Genomic DNA, 24,377 nt, shown 5'->3' with positions numbered 1-24,377 from the left:
ATAAGGTAGTTAACTTCGTAGATAAACAAACTACCTTTTGTTAAAAATACCAATAATGTAAAGCTATGTCTAGGAATACCAAGGTACTAAGGTTGCAGCTGTTCGACTAATGTTCAAAACTAATTAAGAAAAAAACATCACAAATACTACACTTAGCAGCTGAAAGGTGTTTGAAATTAAAGCGCGATAAATGTCGTTATTTTCGTCTTAATTGGCGATACAATGTAATATCCGCTTCGCACGAAGCCAAAGATCGCGAAACATTTAAAAGCATGTTAAAGTGCGAGTGATGTGCTATTATCATTAAATGATCATTAATCTATCCGTTATCTGTACCTGATGATGTTATAATTGTCTCGACGTAGATATGTAATGTAACACTGCTATACATTACACGCTATCAACACGACTCTTGTAGTAATAAATGCAGGATAGGCCGCTAATCGATTTATAATAGTTATTGTTTATTGCGAATCGTAATCAGGTTTACTTGAATGACTGTAATTGAAGTGTGTTTAGTTTCGGTATTTAACTAAAACATTTATTTGATGAAGTATTCATTTTATGTGTGTGTTAAATTTTAGGGATGATACTAAAGTAATGATTTACTTTTTGTATTATTTCGTGACTTTTTCGTGAATATCTTTACTGATTCAAAATATTTTCACAAAATACTAACTCATAAAGATTTTTTCGGCGTAACAGTAATAATTACACTATTCAAACACACTATTCTTGTGTAGTACCTACATCAAAATATAACATCTTTTTGAATTGAATTCATCTGGTACGTACTTATAGGTACTCATATAGGTACTAGGTATATTTATATTTTTGTACGTATCGAACATAATAATTATTATTTAAAGGTTATCTTAGGTCCTTAAAGGGTAATTATTCAATGATAATTAACTAGGCAACCTATTAGTAATTGTGTAATAAGAAACATTACTAACGTAGTAATATGTGATAATTTTAGGCCGTATGAATGAGCCAATTAACTGATAGTATCCATATGATACTTTGTTTTTTATTTGCCATATGGTAGTATTCTATTTTTATAATATGATAAAAAAGATATTTAAACATGAATGTATGTAAACTTTATTATTTGACTGCGAAGGTTCATTCTCTTGTTTTTAGGTACGATAGGGTAAAACACCTAAGTAAGGTACCTAACCCTTAACTCTTAAAGGTAGCAGTTGACTAAAGCGACCGTTCTCAGGTAGAAGTTGGTAGTTAGTTCCTGTTTTAAACTGTCTACAAATGTATGGACATAAGTAGGTATGTAAATAGTACCACTAACTATAATTGGACGTAGTTATGCAAAATAGATCTAACCACAAAAACTAGCTTTTGAGAAAATAGGTCTTTTATTAAAAGTTAAATTGCTTAATTTATGGTTGGTATCACTGATATCTGTATACATAAAAAAAATGTACCATGCAGCTTGAATATTTTTTGCAAATACAAAAGTTGATGTGGCGATGCCATTTGTGATAGTAACTAAAAAAACGGTTTTTGTGGGTTGGATCCATTTTGGACAACTACGTCCAATTCTTCTGCTACTTCAGTTTCATAAAAATATAAACTGAGTAGATACATATTTTATATATTTTTATACGGTATTAATGTCCAAAGTGGGTTGAGTCAATAGAATAATAAGAGTAAGTAGGCAGTTACATAAATAGTTAACAAGTAAATGAGGCCGTTATCACTCAACGCTCATAAGATTGAGTTAAAGATAAAAGAAAAGGGAAATACCATATTATTTGAGTATCCATATTTCTTACTCTATTTGTCTCTTGTTATTACGGGTAATGCGAGTTCTTGGTTATGTGATAATTTGCATTACATTCCTACCTCTTTTATATCATATGTCAGAAAAAAAACATATTTTTCTATATAATACTAGCTGGCCCGGCAAACGTTGTGTTGCCATATAAATAAAAAAGTGTTAAGGCTGAAAAACCCTTATCACTTAGGGGTATGAAAAATAGATAGTAGCTGATTCTCTGACCTACTGATTATGCTTATAAAACTTGGTGAAAATCGGTAAAGCCGTTTCGGAGGAGTACGGTAACTAACATTATGACACAAGAATTTTATATATAAGATTTTGATAGGCACGGCCCCTGTCTGCGTGGTCGCATACGGTAGATATAAATTGTTTGAAGTTCGGCATTTCAATTGGGGGCCCGACGTTCGAATCCCGGACATGCTCCTCTGATTTTTCGAAGCTTGCCTGTGCGTATTGGGAATTAGTTACTTCAATTTTGATAGAAACCATCGTGAGGAAACCTAAAAATCTAAGTCTAAAAATCTAAAGTTCTGAGATATTTATGATCTCTATCAATCCGGATTCAGCCAACGTAGTTGACTAAAACGTAGTTGGCTTAAATCTTTTAATTTGACACACACCGCAGTAGGACAGGAATGTGTTGACATCATAACCTTAACGTTATTTTTACAACAATCAAGTAGGAAATTAGCATGTAGGCCGCTTCAGGATAGGTGGCTACCGCTCCTCATAGATATCTGTAGTCAACCCCAGATAACATTAATTTTCTGCTCGAGGTCAGCCACCGATGCTTTGCTACCCTTGAGCGCTAACAATTAAGGAACGTCTTATATAAATATGAGTATGATAAAATAACAATTTTAGTCTGTAAGTCTTAGAACAAGATATTCATTAACAATACCGAAATCATAACCACATAAATATTACGAAGACTGACCACCGTTTTGATTCTGTTTCAAAAATGTATCTCACAATTGCAGACTCTATCTATATTTAAATCTGCGTAAGTGGGTATAAGGTGGCTCTACATCCAGATAGCTACGTAGAGTCCATACGTGCCTCGTTACATGACGTAACTCCCTCTACGCCGTAGCGTTCTTTGAAGATGGAACGCACAAAAATATAATTAACAAGGACAGAAGTATATAGCTTACCATATATGGAAAGGAGACGGTCGTAGCTCAATCGATGTCATCTTCAAATGCAACGCCTGACGTACCCAGCAGCAATAAGTTTCGGTGCTGGTTTAACAGCTGAGTTTATTTTATTTGACAAAATTGTACTTTTAAAATAAAAGTTGCGCAAGAGTGCATTTGAATGGTGAATTATCTTTATGTATATGCCAGTGTAGGTAATTGTTTTGGATTTTTCATTAGCTATTAGAATATTATATTTATTCAAAGGTAACATAATAAATGTGTCCGTGAAGTGTGGAATGTAAGTTACTTATCAATGTAGAGTCAGTGGAGACCTAAGTGATATGTGTATGCGCAGTAACTGTTTAATTGGAAGAATATTTTCAAGAAATTACTATTCAATGTCTTTCTAATGCGCTTGACACTAATGTTTTTGAGAGTCTACTACAATAAAGGGTATATTTATATGCGTACAAATAAAGGTTCTTGTAAAATTTACCTACTATATACCTGTAAGTAGAATTCGCTTTTGCTTACACAATAATCGATTATATTACACTAAGTTGGATATTTTTAAGTAATTTCATTAAAATAGGGTAGATATTTTAGCTGCAATAAATTTATAATCATGCCTAAATCTAAATTTCACCTGAAAATTAGCAAAACCACTTCGATTTTTAGCCTTCAAATTAAACGACCTAAAATAATAATAATAATAATCTACATCGCGTTACGGCACCTATGTCGCCTAGTGTACATTATAACAAATGATTTGGGCTGCGTCCGAGTGCCTGCCGCTTGGGTGTGGCGGAGTGGGGCGGGGCGTGCGGGGGGCCCGCCCCCGAACAAGATGGCAGCCGCCTGCGCGCCAATTTTTGAATTCTTTACTCTACGTAGAGTATGAACGTTGTGATATTTGAATATTACATCTTTTTACAGTTTTTCATCGTTACTTAGTTAATTAATACGTTATGATATACGTACATAATGCTTCTGGTATTATTATTTATACTTAATATTAATAATAGGGTACTAATTAGTATGTTTTAACATAATAAACACAAGTAAAATTAGTATTTACGATCAAACTATTCATTAGTGTAACTAAGTAACTTATTTATCAGCATTATCCATAAATTTTCTATAGATAATATATATTTTCCTCCATAACAAGAAGTTTAAAGTGCATTAATAAAAACGGTATTACCAAAGTGTTCATAATTACATACTAAATCATGTTATCTAATGTGGACTTAAGTAATTGAATCAAATAAATTCATTGAGCGTCATCACACACATTATGACAAAAATGTTATAACACGTCCATTACAGTTATGAGTTACCACTTATTCATTCCAACGTAATAAATGTCGTAACATATTGTGTCGTAAATTGAAATCTCAGTACAAAGGCTCACACGATCTATAAACAAATCGTTATTGCAATTTAAGGACCCATTTAAAACCTATAAAATTCAAAACGCAACACAAACGCGACCTAAACTTTAACAGGGTAGAGTCTAACATTTTTTGTACCGAAAACTCCTGGGCTCTCATAAACTATTTTGAGTAAAAGCGAAATGAGCGAGCGATTCTTCCGTCTCTATTTCGCGTATGGAGAAGCAAATAGGTTAGAGAGAGAGGGCGAATATTTACGAGGTGTTTATATCGATACGGCGGTGTTGATTTAACCATTGCTTTGGTTTATTGCAGTCAATAAAATTGAATGTTATGAGGCAAGGTCGCACGTGAAAGATTGCTTGTAATTTATGTCTTCATCTCGGGACACTACGCTTTTCAAAGAGACCGGTTGTTTTGATTATTTTGTCCACACATGGGTCACTCATGAGTTAGGGAGCAAATGTCAGTTGATAGATCTCAATTAGTTAAAATTTGTCTATAAGACGCAGCAGCAGTCGTTTTATTTTTAATGTGGTAGGTACTTATTATTACGTACCTATATTTAATTTTTGAAGAGAAACTTAAATTATTTTTACAGGTACCTACTTAAGTAATCCTAAATACATTTAGGTAAATACTCCATACAATATATTTAATGCCCATTATACTTATAATGGTATACAATTTGATCAATTCCTAATAATGTAAAAAACATCATTTCAATTTAGTTATCATAACCCATAGTCTGCCAGAATCGTCAAAATTAATTATGATCGCGATTTTTTATAATTATTGCATTCTAATTAGTCCTTAGGGCTAGCAAGGCAAGATTCTGTGATCAACTTAATTCATAATCCTCTCTGAATTACATTCCTGCATATCCAGTTTATTGAGGGTTAGTTTCGCATGTCCATAAGGGGTAGTAACCATAAAATATAGATGGTCTTAAAATGTTCTTAAAATTTATTTTAGTTACATTTTGTAAACCTACATTTACATTACATTTTAAATAAAATTGTTTTAGAAAGTACTACAGGTGTTATTTAGCCTTATAATGCACGAAACCAGTCTCTTTTGTGTCTATATGAATTATAGAATAATTATTTATCAATTTTAATTATTACTAACATATTATATGAACTGAAATAAAAATACGAAACTTCATTACTCTATACATTTTACAAAAAACACTTATTTCCCAAAAATGCAAACAATTCAATACAACGCATACTCTACATATCTACGAACTCTACATACACTCTACATCTTTATTGGTATCGACGCTTAAAGGGGACACTTCATATCAGAGTTAGTTTAAAGGTCAATATAAATTGGTCAGTCAGTCATCTGCCACAATGCCAAGTGTTATTTATGAGCCCCGATGTGCCATTGCACTTACTCCAGATTGGGTTCACGGTCGTGTCGAGATAACAATATTGTCAACTGATACGAATATAGAATAAGAATATCTGTGTATATATCTGTGTATATATGGTTAAAATCTTATACAAATATGAAACGTTTTTAGTTAACATTTATGTTATTTTTTATTTTATAGAAATAGCTAAGCATCTTGTCTAGTTGATTTTAAGTGGATATTGTCACATATGGACATCTGCTATCAACTCTACATAGGATAGAGGCCTGTCTGCCTTTCAAGACTAAATTTATGTGTCCTTCCCTTGACACAGCTGTTATTTCACAGAAAAAGGTATAGAGAACGACTTATTTTGCGTTGTTGAATGTTATTAGGTTACCTATGTGAAAATTATATTGATATAAATCTACGAAATCATAACGCATCATTTTTATTTTCAATAACAAAATATATGGTGTCCATGACGTACATAACTCAGGTAATATTCGAAACGTCTTAAAAAATTGTATAACAGTAAACGACTTCCGGAGAGCATCATATTAGCTGGACGTCAGTCAGACAAATACAGCGTCATTTTAAACCCTGCAAAACCATAATTGCCTCAATTTCGAACTTGTCAAAATCGCATTAGTTCGACCTTACGTGGAGAATAATGGTGCGCCTTCAGCGTTCATTGGATGGGAGGCATTATTAAAAACTCATTAGAGCGAGCCACACCTAGCCGTATAAATAACCGTGTTCGTGTTGAAACAGAAAAAAGTAATTTTCAGATTTGTGGCGGGGCGGGCCAATCACCCGTGGCTGACACGGAAGGAACCGGGCCTCTATCACGCGAATCATTATTTTGTCGTTAGGGCAACGTATTATAATGACGCCGTACCGACACAACACTGGGATTTGCATGTAAGGTACTAAGATTATGGACGACTCACGTGGGAGAATTGCATGAGAAATTACTAGTGACGTGAAAATCGATGCCAACTGTTCTGTTTGTTGTTCATCAATAATGTAATGTAGGCACGTATACCATATCTTTAGAAGAGATTTAAAATATTTTATCATGCATTTAAAGATCGGTAATATTCCAATAAGTACGAGTATGATACGTTAATTCGTATTCTCATTATAAAACAATATATCGATTATCTTTCTGCACTGCTTTGGTAAATCACTAGTTAAAGAAATGGTAACATATAACTTTTCTGTGCCTAATAGATATTTTCCATGTTGTGATAATTTGAATAATAATTAATAATTATACGCACACTATTCTAATAAGACAATAATATGCTTTGTATTCTTAGCAGTCGCAGAGTATATTAACATTAATATTATCCAAAAATGACAGTTTGTTTTTACAAAAGCCATCGAATTATTTACGTTTTAGTGATGAAACAAGATACCAAAATAAATGTGAAATACATTTGTTCAAATTTTACGAGAATAGGCAGGTGTTCTGTTAGCCACTACTAATTAAACTAATTAATTAAATTTAACTAATTAAATTAATTTGCTAAAGGTAAACTTTATTTTAATCGTCTATGTCATCACATAGTCTAGCAGTTTTGATTGAAGATTTTGTCCTAAAATTTTGAGTAGTAGAGTTTTGTTCTTAAACTCTACCACGAATAAAAAAATAAATTTACGAGGCTTATAACACATTAAAATACGAGTGGTAAACAAGAATGGTCATATGACATTGTATGCATGTAGTATTTTTTGATTTCATATAATATATTCGATTATATTGACTGCAACAACAAAAAAATATCCTTGTGTTAATATTGTGTGCTACAAAAGTGTCATGAAAAAAACATTTTATGTATCTGTATGTGGTTTTATACAATAATGTTAATAAGTATTGAAGGTAATAAATGTAATAAAAATCTGTAAGTACAATCATTATGCTTTATTAATTTCATGTATTTATATATTTATGACAATATCGTCTCGCCTAACCTTATTAAGTTACTAATTATAGTTATATTTCATAAATTTTGAATTGATAGGACATAATGGTAAATAAAATCGATTAGGTATCCATTATCTCGCCTAGAGACCTAAATCTTGAAAGTTAAAGGACAGCTGTCAGTTCGCCTAACAATCAAAACTTAGTGTAATTTATAAAACTAATTTTACTTCATGTAAAATTTTACAAACCGAAATAATGTTGAAACATCTATCTGGCAAGGGACTGATTTAAATCCGTGCTTTTTGATTGCGTATGAAAAGTGATCGATTGATTATTGAACGATGTTCTTATTTCAGTCAACGTTCTCAAAATGGTCACTTCATGAATTAACGCAATCAAAACGCTTACTGCTACAACAAAATTCACAACATAAACATGAGATATTTGAGCAAATTTCAAATAATAAACAAAATGCATCCCAGCCAGACAGCCTTAGAATAAATAAACCAATTCAAGAGTCGATAGAGAAAGACGCAAACCTAATTAAAGTGATTCAATAAATAAATACCGTTTAAAATATCGACAATATACAGTTAAAACAATTTACATTTACTTAACGAACACAGCACAAATTAATATATATGTATAAGATGAAACGGGCTCACTGAGTTCTTAAAACATTCACTAGTTACAATCTATGTGAAAAAAAAACAATTTACAATAAATAGTTTACATTATTACGAAAAAACGTATAACGCGAATCCCGACAAAGTTCAACCTTTCAAAGTCACGCTCCTTTAACAGTACCTATCGTAAGACTATCATGTTATAAGTAAATATTTAATGCTCGATAATTTTACGTATATTGGTTTCCTTAGGCAATGATTTTATAAAAATACCTTTTGTCTCCGTGAGACTTGTATATGAAACGGCCGAATGCTGACATGCACTACATGCGCTTACTAGGTAGGTACTCCTTTTATACAAACACTGAACAACCAGTAGTATATTTCCTAACTTTGGTATACTGTGTACATGTCCCCGTACCTACTTTCCATAAAGAGATTCAAATTATGAAAATAATAGGTATAAAGTTCTTCTGCACCTACAGAATCGAAGGTAACTTTCCACTATAATAGAACAATTAGTGAATTTCTCTGCGTCGACGTACAAGATGATAATTTAAACATGCCTCTAATAATTTTAATTCCTCCATTAAATGGCACGACCTTAGTCCGTGTACAATGAAATAAAAAAAATATTGACAATCGTAAGCTTTACCCTTGCAACATTTAATAATAATATTATAAGAATTCCTATGATTTTATTATCAGTATTAATTACGTATATATGTGTCATCGAAAAATCGTATACATTGCACTTGTATAACTGGCCTTCCCTACTACGAATTAACTGACTTGTCCGACAGAGAAAGAGTAACAGGCTTAAAACAATTCTTATAAGCGAAACAAATATTTTTAATTCCTTCTCCATGTCATTCATGTGTATCGAAATAATAGATACACAATTTTTATTCATATCAGATTGACTACATTATGAGTCTTATATTCTTATTATCGTATTTTCCCCTGGAACTGGGTAATTTTTTGTATCGATCCGTTCGCCCAGTTGCTACTAGTTACTCATTTTCGGTGGGACAAGTCCCTAAGAGGGTACAAAATCAGAGAAGATTCACGAATTACAAACTCGTCCCTGCGAATTATAAAGAACTAATCGTTGCTTCCCAAAATTAATCTCAATAATATTATTCACACTAAAACAATTGTACATAATCGTAAATTCTAAAATTATTATGTTTATATGTACAGAATAGCATTTCGATAGCTTAATTAGAAATAAAACATCAAATATATTAAATAATAACAATATCGATACTAATTGCCTTCTTATCAATGGTTAATTATAAGAGGTCCTTATGGTTTTGTGATTCGTATTGCAAGAAAAAGATTTGATTTTGACAAAGTGCTCGACTTTATTTAAAGAACTGACGGCGAAAGAGAATAAAATATCTAGTAAGTTTATATTACATTTATGATTGAGTGAGTCCGTAGGTCACAAAGAAAGAGTCACGGATGTTACAATAAATTGTTACGTCAAGCACTTTGACAAGAATTTATAAGGTCTAATAAACCAATTGCGAAAGAGTAGACAATTCCTAATAACCGTCCGGTTCCCAAACAATAATATCTCGACTACATAATAATAATGTATGCAATCACATCAAACTCGCTGCAGTTAATTATCATAAACACTGCGTTTTTGGTAATTATTGGTATTGAGATTGTTCTATAAATTAATTTATACTTAACAACTGTAAAAATCTCTTCATCACACTATCATTACTCTTTATGCCAAGTCACTAAGTTACGTATTAGTTATAATGTAATATTATCATGAAAAGTCCAACATACAATTTATACAAATTAAACTGTTCTAGTAACTGGGGTCGCTGGATCGATCGTTTCAGATTGTCGCTAAATTCGTTTGGATACGAAAGAAAAAGTGAGTATGAGGTGTAATCTGAAACAAATCGATCTGTAGTCCTGGACCGCGTGGACTAAGCTTACTGCGGCGAGGTGGGCGGGCTCATGTTGTCGGGTTCGTCTCCGGAGCCGGGCTCGCCTTTGGTTTTGTTTTCCTTCTTCCACTTCATGCGGCGGTTCTGGAACCAGATCTTGATCTGGCGCTCGGTGAGGCAGAGCGCGTGCGCGATCTCGATCCGTCTCCTCCGCGTCAGGTACCGGTTGAAGTGGAACTCCTTCTCCAGCTCGAGGGTCTGGTACCGCGTGTACGTTTGCCGTCCCCGCTTCCGTTCTGGAATTGTACAAGAATGTATATTAGTCTGTGATCGAAAATAATAACGTCCCATCTCTCACTTATGAAATCACAATATTTTATTGTGTAGGTTAACTTTATTGTGTAGGTTTACTTTATTGATAACATAATATTCCAAATTTGGAGAAAATTAGTTAATTGTCAATTTAAAAAAATGATTTTTTATTTAGTTATGTTCTCAAGCATATATTATTGAAGTAACATAAAACTTTAACAATGCTTAAAGCTTTTTAATATAAAAATTGAGTCGCATAGACTTGACTTTACACACCAATTACTTAGTATTGTACCATGCCACAATAGATATAATTATAACGAATACAATAAATAATCCAACAACTCAAGGATTTTTGTTAAACGTTGTAATGTAGAGACCATTACGTGATTTACTAAACATGGCCCAAGTAATAAAACTAGTAACCATACATTAGGGTTAAATAGCAGTACAAATAAGGTTGTGAGACAGCCCTAAGCGCCAGACGTTAAAAACTGCATAGGCATTTCTGATAAATGGTGGTTATTTGTAAACAGCGAACACTCCCGGCGAAGTTAATTGAAAATTGTTTTGAGCTTATCAATTTGTTAATTGTTTTTGCTTGTTCGGTATTTCTCTCGGCTGTCGGGGGTAACAAAGTTTTATAGTATACGCAGAGCTACTAGAAACTTTACTAAAGATGAAAGGTTTTTATATGTCATACGTACTCGTATGTAGCATCTAATGAAAATACATTTAGATGTTGTCGGCACAGGAAAATAATAATTCAAAAATGGGTGTCTTTTTCTCAATTTATTGAGTAGATTGATTGACAACTAGGCTTTAAGTTCAGGGGATGAATAGGTTCAGAATAATAATACAGGGTGCCTAAACCTAAACTTGTTTATCCCTCCTTGTATCTTTTACGCATAAAATTTCGACAAATAATTTTAGCTTTATAAAATTCCTTTTATAATTGTTAAAATAAAAATATGAGCTAGTAATTACAAAATAGAACCTAGTAGTTATTAGGTACATAAAATCGTACTTTTTGTACCTTTTTAATAAAATCACAAATGGACCAATATTAAAATAATTTAATCGTATACATTAATTGTAATAAAATTTATTAAATAATTTATTTGTGTAAATAAATTATAAGTGCGTGATGTAATCGGACATTTAATGCTGCTCGGATTGCAATGAAAGCTGTTACGAATGTCATTCGCACTACACGACAATAACATACCGTAGCGTAGAGCGCTAATGGTAGAAAGTTCGACGTGGACAGCAAGAACAATAAATAAAGAATTCACAAAAACAATGTCACTACTGTACCCTTAGTATGAGTATTTACGTTTTTACAAAAATGACTGTTTTTGTATTTGTTTACGTATTTGCCCATACACTTTCAATCAGCGCCGCTAGCGGACTGTATCAGAACTGACTGTTCGCATGTACAAGGTGGTGAACAGAGTTCCTATTGATTTATTTATGGCTATTTCCTTTTCTTACATTTTATTCTTCTGTACCTTGTATAAAAATTCTGTATGACTTAATCAAGTAAGTAGTCATAGTTTATTCCTATGAATAACGATCTCTATTGAAACAATGTGTGGATAAGATTTATCATTTAATGTCGATGAGATGGAAAAGATTTCTCAAAAAAATCTAAAATTTTAATTTTGACTACGATAATATTTCAGTCATTATTAATTAGTTTTATTGTTATGAAATTGTTTAAAATTCTAGTAATCAGCCACTATTTAAAAGATTACCATTTCATACCATTTTCATCAACATTTTGAGACGTATACATTTGGCCTTTGGCCTACGTACGGGTCACTGAAACAGTTTTCCTTATTACTGTTATCATTAAGATGAATCGCTTACGAATACCTATAGGCAATCAATACCACCAAAAACAAAAACATTTGCATTCATAAATCTTCAATACCTATATTCCTTCTGATCTGTACGATCATCAATAATTGTCCCATCACTAGAACGCATGACGTTGCATGAATTTGTCATAAACCCGTTGGAAGTATTTATTCGAAGACACGGTCCAAAGCGCTACCGAAGCCAATTAAAATAATTTAAGACGCCGCAGGCCTTTTTCGTTTTGTACCCATTATTCTTCGGGAGATGCAAACCCTATTATACACGGTTTAGAAGATGCCCTGAACTCTGTAATTTGTTTTGAATTAAAAAACAAATCTGACGCTTAAACTCCAGGTTATTATGCGTTTAGTGAAATTAATAGAATTTTGTACGTTGCGTATGGTAAACGATGTTATATTTGTAGGAACTGGTTTGTAAGCAGGTTTTTACGGTTTTAATTGAAACTGTTAAATATATGAATGATTTTTTGGATTTTTTTGGAGCTGTATTACATTAAGCAGTATATTTTGACTTATTGCAATTTGGTGTTCACCTCTGATTTTTACTGATGTTATATGAGTGTCAGAAATAGATGAATACTTGTTTTAACATTAAAGAAAAAATAGTTCTACTTTTTAATTAATTCTATATAATTTTATTAAAGGTTTATGAAGCACAGTAATCGGCAGTTAGCCAAGTTTGATTAACAATGTACCGATTAAAAATATACATTATCTAGAAGTTTATGCCCTATAGTGAGATAGTAAAACATAGATAAAGACCTAGAAGTACTTAATATCAAAACCAAAACAACGTCAATTGACGAAAAGCATCAAAAACATTAGACCCGTACTTTATCATTTCCTCAGAATTTAGCCCAAATTTGTTCCAAATAATTGGAGCGGTTCAAAATTAAGTTTCTCCAACTCCGGCATAAAGGCGAACTCGGTTGATTATTTTCGTTTCAACTGAAACACGCGAAACAACTTGCAATACAAGATAAACACGCGAACTTCGAAACACGCCACAAAACGTGGGATTACATTGCGAATGATACCTCACTACTGTTCCCAGAAATATTACAACTAACTTAAAAAGTAAAACTCGATGACAAGTGAACGTTTTGTAAGTGTTCTAAATGACAAATTGGGTACATGGTAGGAACGAACAATGGGCGCCAAGTCCTAATACTTGAAATAACGATACAAATGTGACTTAACTTAGTGACATGCTGACTAATATCAGGTGCCTAGAAAGCATACTCTGTTGACTATATTATGTTTAATGGGTGTCTTAAAGGGTAGGGTAGGATAAAATATTTCCTTAAGTTTCTAAAAAAATCTTGAGCAAATATGCATGTTCACCATTCTCCTAAAAAATAGTTTAGCAGGCAATGGATTATGTTTACATGATTTAAGAAGAAAAAAGGTCTAATAAACTTCAAGGCTAAGTCCATAATACACTAAATCAGTAAAACTCTAAAATAGTTCAAGTGTGGTAGCACCACCCTTCCACCTACGACTGTCAAATAACGCTTAATATTAAATAAATAAATAACGCTTAACGCTTTCTACACTTACGTTCCCCATACTAGGATTGACTGTATCGTGGGTGCTATGGACACACACACACACAAATACACAAACACCCAGACCCAAAATTAAAGACCTAAATCATCATAATCATCATTTAGGTATCTGTCTGGCCGGGGATCGAACCCGGGACCCTATGCGCGTCAGACCGGTATGATGCCAGCTTTGCCACGCGGGTCGTCAAATAGCTTGAATATGTAGCCAATATATTTTAGTTAAAATAGAGAGTTAAGACACTTATGAAAACTGCATCCTCATTTGCTACTTTCATCACATAAATTTTCTACTTTCATCACATAAATATAAAAATGAAGTAACAATTTAAAGGCACGATGCGAACAATTCATGAATGCAAAAGATCCAGTGCTTAGTAGATACAAGTGGTGCAGCGTATTCAAAATTATTGGCCACTTGTTGCACCGGAAATTGATAACAGCCTCATCGCACAGCGTTTTGGGAGGCATTCAAGAATGCAAATGCTATTGTCCAACGAATACTGGCTATTGGAAACAAAAATAATCGAGTTTATTGCTATAGTTAATATAATTATTATTAATACAATTTCAATTCGTACTTAGCCACATTTATCAGACGAAAATATCAGTTTTAAATTTCAACGTGCTTAACATACGTCCATAATTTATACAGTAACATGAGCATTGTGATTCGACCATACAAGAAAATAAATTAATTAAAAAAAATTACACCTAAACGAACAGTAAATGAAATGTATTACTTGATTACAATCAGTAAAAACATTCAAATTACAAAAAATTTAAGAGAATGTTTAAGCGATTTCGACAATGAAAATTAAAACAATTACCAATCTTGGCCACGAATCCATTGCATCGCATAAAATATACAAAACAAAATCATACACAGCCATATAGCTCATGAAATCCCCTTCCCAGCGGGCTTTATATATTACACTAGCGGTTTCATCGCGCACTCAGATGCATAAAACATGATCCCGACGTCAGATTTAAACCGTACGTAATAAGAACATTAAGGCGGTCAGAAGGCGGGCGGATCGCACGCGGTCGATGCAGACGGCCGTTTTATATCAAAAGCATTCGGTACATATTATGTAGCATTTTAAGTACCTACACACTGGTATTTCTTAATATTTTCCATTAGTTAATTAGAACATTACATTATTCAACTAAAAGTAATAATGTGAAGGATAAGCTAAACGTCACGATACGGACAATAAAAAGCTGTATTCAAAGCAAATATTATGTACGACCAATGAGTGATATATTAAACATGATAAATTAAAAATTTTTGTACACTAGCGGTTTATCCCGCTCTCAGATGCATAAAACATGATCCCGACGTCAGCTTTAAACCGTACGTAATAAGAACATTAAGGCGGTCAGAAGGCGGACGGATCGCACGCGGTCGATGTAGACGGCCGTTTAATATGAAACGCATCGATCATCTTTTCTCAAGTACACACTAGTAGGTAAGTATATCTAACTATTTTGCACTGGGTGATGACAACGTTATATTATGGATTATAAACTAAACGTGATATTTTTTTCAGAATATGAATGATAAGAATCGTTAAAATATAATTATTACGAAGTTAAGCTGTTGAGGACATAGGTACACAGCACGGCATTAATATTATATTATTGCACTATTTTAGAATGATAATGTAAGCTTGTAAAAAAAAACGTACAATCTATGTTATGAAAAAAAAAACGCCAAAGTGGGGGTAATTATAACGTCTATCACGCCGCGTTCCACCTGCCCGTCTGCTGAAGTAAAATGAAATCGCAGCTTTAGGGGCGTCGGGCGCAGCGCTGCATGTGTCGCCGGGCGCGTATAAATCATCGCGGGGGGAGTTACAAAATCGGCTCGGCTTACTTTCACGACACACTGGACACGCGTGAGACGACACTCGGCCTTTGAGCGTGAGACTAACGTAATTACACTTTACTTAGACCTGAGTAGGCAATAATGGCTCGTGGGGAGATTGTGATATAATTTTAATGAAATTTACTGAGAGAGGGAATATTATTTCCTTAGACCAAGTTCTCTATAGTACCAAAAAGCAACTTGGCCATTTTTTTGTGCCTATTTAGTACATAGGTAACATTTGCTCCAGACCCCAACCAGTCCCTCACATGTAGTCGTTATCCATCCATTACTGCACCTCTGCTGGGAATGGGTCTCAGAGTGAGAGGGGTTTTAGGGGCCATAGTGCACCACGCTAACCAGAAGTTGAATTCGCACACTTTTAGAACTTTTTTTTAAAGAACTCCAGAATCGACTCCCAGAATCATTTTCCTTCATGGTTAAAGCATGTGATAATTAATTTCCAATAGCCACATATAAATCTCTAAAAATGAGAGGCGTGTGTATGGGAATAGAACCCAGTACCCTTAGATTGAGAGGCCATATAACATAACTCGAAGCTCATAAAAAAATTTAAACATCGAAACCCAGAAATCTTCGAGTTTTTCAAGATTGAAGTCCAACACACTTCAATATTACGAAGACACTAAAATATTACAGACTTCTCCCTCCAAAAAAGATCCATCAAATTATAATCCTACATTACCGAATATTAAGTCGTGATTGGCCATTCCTGGTATCGACTGACCGCTTTTTTCGACCCTTTACCTTTCGTGCCCCGCTCTATCGTGTAGGTAATCAGTACAAATGCGATCCGAGATAGTCCGCCGGTCAATATTTTAGCACGCACTTTATCCAGATAAATGTAAGTCGAAGGTCTTAAGCTGATTAGTCTTCCAGCAACTGGTGTATTCGAATGGTACCTAGTTACCTTCTAGTTTCGGTAAATATTAAGTTTATTGCTTATAACAACCTTTGATACCCTATTTAGCTTTTAAAGGACGAATTTTCAAATATTCCTTTCTTAGTCGTTTGGGTACGTTATACTAGTACATACATATAAAGTTATGTGAAAAATTTCATGTTTCTAGATTCTTGACTATACCTTCATATAAAAAAGCGTCTTAATAGTCACTCCGTTAATAAAGTTAAGGTTGTATTAAGTTTGCTTATTGTGAGCAGTTAGTAGTACCTATTTTTGACCTCCTTTGCTATTGGTCCAGTACCCTTACCAGAAGTTTTTACGTTTCGACAAATATGACTGTTTTGGTATTTGTTTACGTATTTGCCCATACAAATTCCAATCAGCACCCCTAGCGGATTGTGTCAGAACTAGGAAATTGTATGGGCCAATACGTAAACAAATATCAAAACAGTCATATTTGTCGAAACGTAAAAACTCCTGGTAAGGGTACAGGTTTAAACTCCTGACAGCTCTATTATTTAAAATGATATTGAGATACCCTAGCACGCTGTAATACCTTCTACCTTTAAAAGTTATTTTAGACTATATCATAAGGCAACATTGTAACCCATAATCAAATAGTACGTAAATTACATAGATTAATAACATAAAGCTATGTTTAAAATAAATAACTTATATAGGCAGACAGCGCGCCTAAATACCAAATTCATCAAGGGATGACAAGTGAAAAGAGCTTTTAATTTAATTCGTTGCGGTATCGCATCGAGAAATACGAAAAAAATACAGCAACAGCTTGGAGCGATATCGACAATCCATAATTCATGTCCTACAATTTCATACATTTACACACGAAAGAATAAACGTAACGCCAACCGTACGTTAAACGATTCGACCCCTTATTTCCGGGTCGTGTAAGCATATATTCGTGTGGTTATTTTTACGATTTGTTACCTTTCGAGCCGCGGACACCACTCAGTGTATTGCAACATCGTACATGATATCAAACGGGTATTCAGATTAATGCAATTTCTCTTAAACGCTTACACGTCGTAAATAAAATTGCTGGTTTTCGACGAAGTCTCGGAACCAAAGGCCGACTCTGCTTAATAAGTTTAATTGATATTGCAATTGAGCAAAAAGAAGATATGAGTTTGATTACTTTATATAAAGTCGTTGTAATTAAGACGCGAAATAAAGCGATTTTTTGACTGCGAGCATGTCGACCATTCTTTGTATATATTGGTTTTTGACAATCGTAAGTATTGCTCAGTTTTATTCTGTTGTTGTAAACAACAATAACATTGTAATTTATAATTTATCAACGACAGTTATCTGTTTTCCTTTCGGTGTTGTTAGTGCAGCGTATAATATTGCACTTTATCTTATCAATCCTGGTTTTTAATTAAAATTTCAACAAGTTTTTTGATATTTACAAAGACAAAAATTATTAATGACAACGAAACCTCAATAATGGAGATGACGCTAAAATAATAATCATACTAGCGGAATTCTAACTAAAAATTAGTAAAAAACTAACCGTTACTTCCTTCTTATATTATAAAGATACCTACTTACTTTAAAAATAATTTTATCTTTAAACTTTTATTACGAATTTCTAAAATTATATTTATTAATTATTCATACACAGCGCAAATGAATTAAAATGTAGATAAAGTATATAAATATAAAATAAATTCAACTGTTTTTCTAATTACCATACGTATTATGGCCATAAATCTTTTCTAACCAAAAATTACTTACGTGTGTCCTATTTGAAAAGATTGTTATCATTATAACATACCATCTATGCTCCGATAGTAAAATAAAACGGTATGAGGGAAACGAATCCAACTCGAATGGTAAAAAAACAAAAGGCGAAGCTTTCAAGCTCTGATATTCATTAATCATTGGTAGGGCGGGTGTAGACATACGTACCCTACGGTATATAGAACACCCGCTAATGACTTCGTGTTATACACATGTATATATAGGCGGCCTTCTGAATATTTACTGATTTCAATCGCATATGCCGGCTAAAACTATTTTGATCTACGTTGATTAGGTACTCCGTTGATTGCTTTGAATTTTCTACCAAATAGGGGAATTTCGTTACCAATTAGTATAAAAGCTATATTATGGTGAAATTTTGTGGTTTTGTTTCGATTAATTTTATAGTAATTTGATTGTTTTGTCAACGACTATAGAATAATTAATCTTGAAGATTATAATAAGAGGTAAAACAGTATCACCGTGTGTTTTCGGATATATTGCAACAAAAATACGTATAAAGGGTACATAAATAAAATATGCTCGGTCGGACCTCAAAAAGAATTTATATCTGGAATACAGAGCCATCAGTCAGTGTTGTGTCGACGCTGATTCCCGTCGTGTTTCGCATCCGAAATGGAATGTTATTCACCGAAAATTTCGCTTCGGTGTACGCTAAAAATTACGAGAGCCGGCCGGGGATTGAACGAAATTCCGCCCGCAAAAAAGGTGTCAAATGAAATATTCAAATATATTTTAATATAATTCATGCGGCGGGCGTTTCATTTCTCTCCCTCGTAATGGAATGCTAAATTTTCGGGCGAACAAAAAATATATATTAATGCGCGTACCTAATAGCTTATACAAACTCGTTTGTTGGGTATTGTTGCGCACAATGGGTGCCATAACTCCGCGTCGCAGGCACGGCCGGTGACGTCTTTGTTAGGCTCCCGAGCTTTGTTCCGCGCCCGGCTCCGCCTGTCGACGCGACATCCTACCCGACCTCTGCCACCGCACAATTCACTCGACACCCACCCACGCTACCTACGCAGTAATTAATTATAATATCCGATTGAGTTAAGCTACACCTAAAACCTAAACCTCAACGCCGTTTTACTTCATAACATCGAAATAACGAAAAAACATTAAGTATTCACATCCCTTCGAAATTTGGAAACCGGAAGGCACCGACCGTCTGGGCTTAAAAAATGAAGGCCCTTCCATACGAGTATCTAATTACCTGTTTTGTTCGAACCATTACGATAATTTGCAGCAGGAAAGGAACGAATGAATATTTGAGAAGGCGATAGAAGGTGAGTAATTGCGTTGGATCACGAAGCGAAAAGTTATGAAAGGTGCTGGCGAGGGTGATTTTTCAAAGCTCGGCCTGAAGGCGAAAATCTTAATGAAAGAGAAAATATTCAATCATGCCGCTCCCTAACGTATATTAGATTATATCGACGTTATATTTGTTATCAATGTTAAAAATCCAATCTAAAGAAACTATCTATGGACGCGTAAAAATTCATCTCAGCGTAATGCGGAGCGCAGAACGCATTAGGACCCCGAGATGAGCTTCGCCGCGGGACAGCAAGCCCCAGGGGGCTCCCCTGCCCCAAAAGCCGAGCGGGGGCGGTGTCCGCTCCAGAGAATATTTGACACGGGTCTGGCAGATAGACAGGCCGGTCATGTGTGATCCCCAGGCAGGAAAAGGGGGATTTTTTCCGTTCCTCTATCGACATGGCTACTACCTACGTATAAAAACAAATATAAAGACGCTTTTATGATTTATGTGCTACCGTCGACTCGCACATGTGTACGCACCATGTGATGCGGTACTTTTTATGCTTAACTGATGACACACAACGGTTTAATAGTACATTAATGACTCGAAAGCGCTAATAGCGGCTGATCAATACACGTATTACCGGCCATAACCCGCCCTATAATTGGTAATTACGGAAATAAAAACTCTTTACTGATATTTCATGTCTAATATCCTAATTGAATGCATTTATGGAATTAGCAATTATCATTTGATGGTATAATTACGTTTCCGTTTCAATTTGAAATGGTTTGAGTTCGAAAATGGAATTTTAATACCACATAATAAGTTCGGCTTCATCGGCTTAGCGGCGGTCAAAGTTTGATTGGCGTTCTATCCCGACGTTTAATTAATGTGGGGCTAACCTAACTTCGGGTTAGAATGAGTCAGCACACGTAGGTGAAAAAGAGACGGACGACTTCTGAGAATGTTGCCAGTTAATTGAACACAACTTTCTTTAGAAGTTACCAACTTTGGTGAAATTATTGGTCGGTATTAGGTTGTAAGGATCTTCAAAACAAGCTACTGGGATTTATTAATACTTACGATGTAAATTTTGTTTAATATTGTTAATTGTATTGATTATTCAGATATGAGATTAAGCGACAATTGTTCAAGCAGTTAAATTAAAATAGAGTATTACTAAAACCTTTAAAAATCAGAGGTAATTAATACTAAATGTATTTATATGGACATTATCTTTCAGACTTCCGTTAATATTATTTCTTACGTTGATATTACAATGTACTAGTTGATGTCGATTCATGACAAAAGTAGAAAAAAATGATCAGTCTCTAAGTTTTGGAAATCAAATAATGTACCATACTCTACATATTTCAAGATTTATTATGTGCCAAGTAAGCGTTATGGACACAAATGGATAAACACCCAAAGCACGAACAGAAACCAAACTTCCTTATTAAATTTAGATGTTTGCCTAACCGGGGATCAAATATGGAACCGGAGTCTATGTTAATCTACATACTATAATTATTTAGTTATGGGAACAGACTTAGTACCCTAGTATTGAAATATTTATAAATTAAAAGCAAAAATAAGTTGTAATATGAAAAAAATAAAAATTACAATTTCCCGATATCATTGGAAAATTTAATACCTGGCAATATCAATAACCACACAATCGACTCGCCGTACTGTCTCATACACAGCTTCAATGTGTGCGTACGTCTTCTGAGTCATATTCGTGTACATGTGTGTAGACAGACATGTATTAATGGGATTGGCCTGCTTATATGTGGGTGTGTAATTATAAGATATAATGTTTTTTTAATAAGCTCAGTTTTTGTTGCTAAGACTTGGTGGTTGTTACAGAATCAGATATTTCGGGGCTTCATAATAAGCTTAGGGTCAATAACCATGTTATTAGGTTTTTTATCTTAAAACATGGGTCCAATTTTGAGGAGAGGTAACAATGCGATAGAACAAAAAATATAAATTAATTCTAGCAGACAGTTTACACTTGGTAATAACTTTTACAAAAATATTTAGTTGGTATAGAAATGTGAGATAATTATGTTTATAATTTATATAAAGGTTTTGGATGAAAATAATACTTTTGCAATTAACATATTTAAAATGTTTAATAATTCTTATTTAATAAATATACATTTGGTATTTCGTGTTACAACGCCATCTGTGGGAACGATGACGAACTATAAGGAAGTATTCAAAGCTAGTCGTAGCAGTATAGCGTAGCAGTGAACTAACATCGAACTTATCTTTGTATAAAATGATATTATTTTTATAAGTAATAAAAACCATCGCTGAAACGATATTTTATAATTAAAGTAAATTGTTGCAATATTAAAACTATTGAAACTCATCGCATAATTAATCGAAAACAGCTCTACAAAATATTGTAGTAAGCTAGCAACTTCGATTAATAACTCTCAATATAATTTAATTTCATAATTACAACATAAATATGTCATTTTTTTAATAATCATTATGTAATTTTTACCTTAATTAATTTAATATTGTTTAGAATTGTTTACCTACTTCGGTCACTCATATTCCATTAGAAATGGTATCAATATCATGAGCTTTCATAATAATTCCTATCAAAATAAAACTTGAACAAATGAACAATTTCTCACGACGCACGAAGATCACGCCAAGCGAGACAAAATCGTTCGAATTTCGAACAAAACGTTGATAAATATAGCACCCGTAAATATCCAAACTAAGCAAAATAATATGAGTTCATAGCGCTAAGTTCAAAGCGAGCTCAAAAATAATATTAGGAGAGCGAAAACGCGATCAGTCAACGTCCGTACTACCGGGAGTACAACCGGAAAGCTGCGGCGAACAGAATTAGAAATATATTTTTACAGTCACTGCACCCCTCTGTCGAATAAAAAAAATGTTTATGCAAATAATAGCACGTGTAAATACAAGGGGAAGGAAATAAGATTGTTCCGCGCTTTCACTAGGAAGTACTTTGGTATATTTTTGGACAATAGACATGTTTGGGGTTTAATAGTAGGGTTATTAGATAAACGGATTTTCATTTGAAATGTCGTAAATTTACAAAATTGCAATCAATTATAAGATACGTATACATATTAATTATTTAAAAAGGAATAACGGCAATAAAAATAGGTTTAGGGAAAATGTAGTAACTGTCTACAACCAATTAATTAATAGCCATTTATAACGAAACCAGCCAAAAACGAATCAACCGAAATAATTCAAATATATTATCTTCTACCAAGCAGAGTTTTTGAAAGTAACTAAAAACTTAAATATTGTGAACCATGGCACTGAAATATTCAGTTTTATATACACACACCCCTAAATACTTTAGGATCGTAACAAGTTCTTAGAGAACGTAAGGGGAAAATCAACCCCACGGAAAGAATCCGAGCTTCAATCTGAGGAAGCATTTATCGTCATTGTTACGCGACAATCGACAATCGATCAATGAACGAGCGACAAAAGCTCTTATCAAATAAGTAGCTGGGAGAAATCGGTCCGTAATGGAAAATCGTGGAAGCTCTACAACTACCTGAAAAGAGCTTTGATGGAATAAGCACATAGAAAAATATTAAAAGCCCGGCTTACGTTTGAATATAATGAATCAGGTAATGTTTGGGTGTTGATAGAACATTACAAAGTCAAGAAGCACGGAGTGCGTTACCAAATTCTTATTAATTAATTCATTACAAATAGTTTTCCACACCTAAATTAATTTGACAGACACAAAACAGGTTATTGTTCTATGAAAGTAAATGTGCACATGAATATCCATGATCAGTGAAAAATCCTAGAGGTTGACTACATTACTCATACATAAGAGAAAGTAGAAATAGATCACTTTCTAAAACTACTTTAAATAAATATACGAATGTGACGTAGTCACGTACTAACGTGGGAAGTCTTATTTAGTCTAAATAGGAACACGTGATTCTGTAATTCATGTTCTAATCGCAAATAAACAAGAAAAAGTATTGTTTATTATTTTCTCGTTACACTGAAAGCTGTGGTCATTACAAATACAGTGAAACCTGGTTAAGTGAGACATCAAGGGACCTGCAATGTCGTTTCACTTATAGAGGTATTCCACTTACCCAGTGTCTCAGATATACAGGTATAAATAAATATCTGTCTCATTTACAGAGGGTTCCATTAATAGAGGTGAGAATACAGGTTATTTCAGTTATACAGGTGCGATCATTAAATAAAATAACTTCTTCGCGTGTCTTCCCACTTTCTTAAAGGGATATTAACTTCAGTTTTTCACGTAATGATAACGATTGTAGCTTTCGTTTTGACATTTTTCAAATAAACATCTGTATGATAGTAAAGCGAAACTAAAACTGAAGGTAATTGAAGCTCAAAATTTGTACTTACGTACTTGGAATTACGTGTGGAATTTGTGGGTAGAATAAGAATGAGTAAACAAACAATGTTATCTCAGTTACAGAGGTTTATGCATATAAAATTTACTCGCTGTCTCAGTTATAGAGGTAACTATGATGATAAATCGAAAGAACAAATCCCAGATATAGAGGTTTACCTCGTCCCACTAACAGAGGTAATTC

General features: G+C 33.6%; 1 protein-coding gene across 13 annotated transcripts in view; it reads right to left on the bottom strand.

Annotated features, from left to right (window-relative positions):
* Window positions 1-7,609: 7,609 nt before the first annotated feature.
* The window catches only part of LOC140742280 (homeotic protein antennapedia), a 246,585-nt gene continuing 229,817 nt past the window's right edge, over window positions 7,610-24,377 (bottom strand). For all 13 annotated transcript variants that reach the window (XM_073073148.1, XM_073073142.1, XM_073073145.1 and 10 more), the window contains one exon: window positions 7,610-10,462. In XM_073073148.1, coding sequence (XP_072929249.1) covers window positions 10,212-10,462 — 251 coding nt within the window. In that variant the 3' untranslated portion in view covers window positions 7,610-10,211. The remainder of the gene's footprint in view (window positions 10,463-24,377) is intronic.

Source organism: Epargyreus clarus, unplaced genomic scaffold (assembly GCF_041222505.1).
Source record: "Epargyreus clarus isolate Ecla_fem2 unplaced genomic scaffold, WU_Ecla_fem_2.2 ptg000005l, whole genome shotgun sequence".
Classification (NCBI taxonomy): Eukaryota; Metazoa; Arthropoda; class Insecta; order Lepidoptera; family Hesperiidae; genus Epargyreus; species Epargyreus clarus.
The sequence above is the reverse complement of the archived record's forward strand: the minus strand, read 5'-3'. Positions and strand labels throughout refer to the sequence as shown.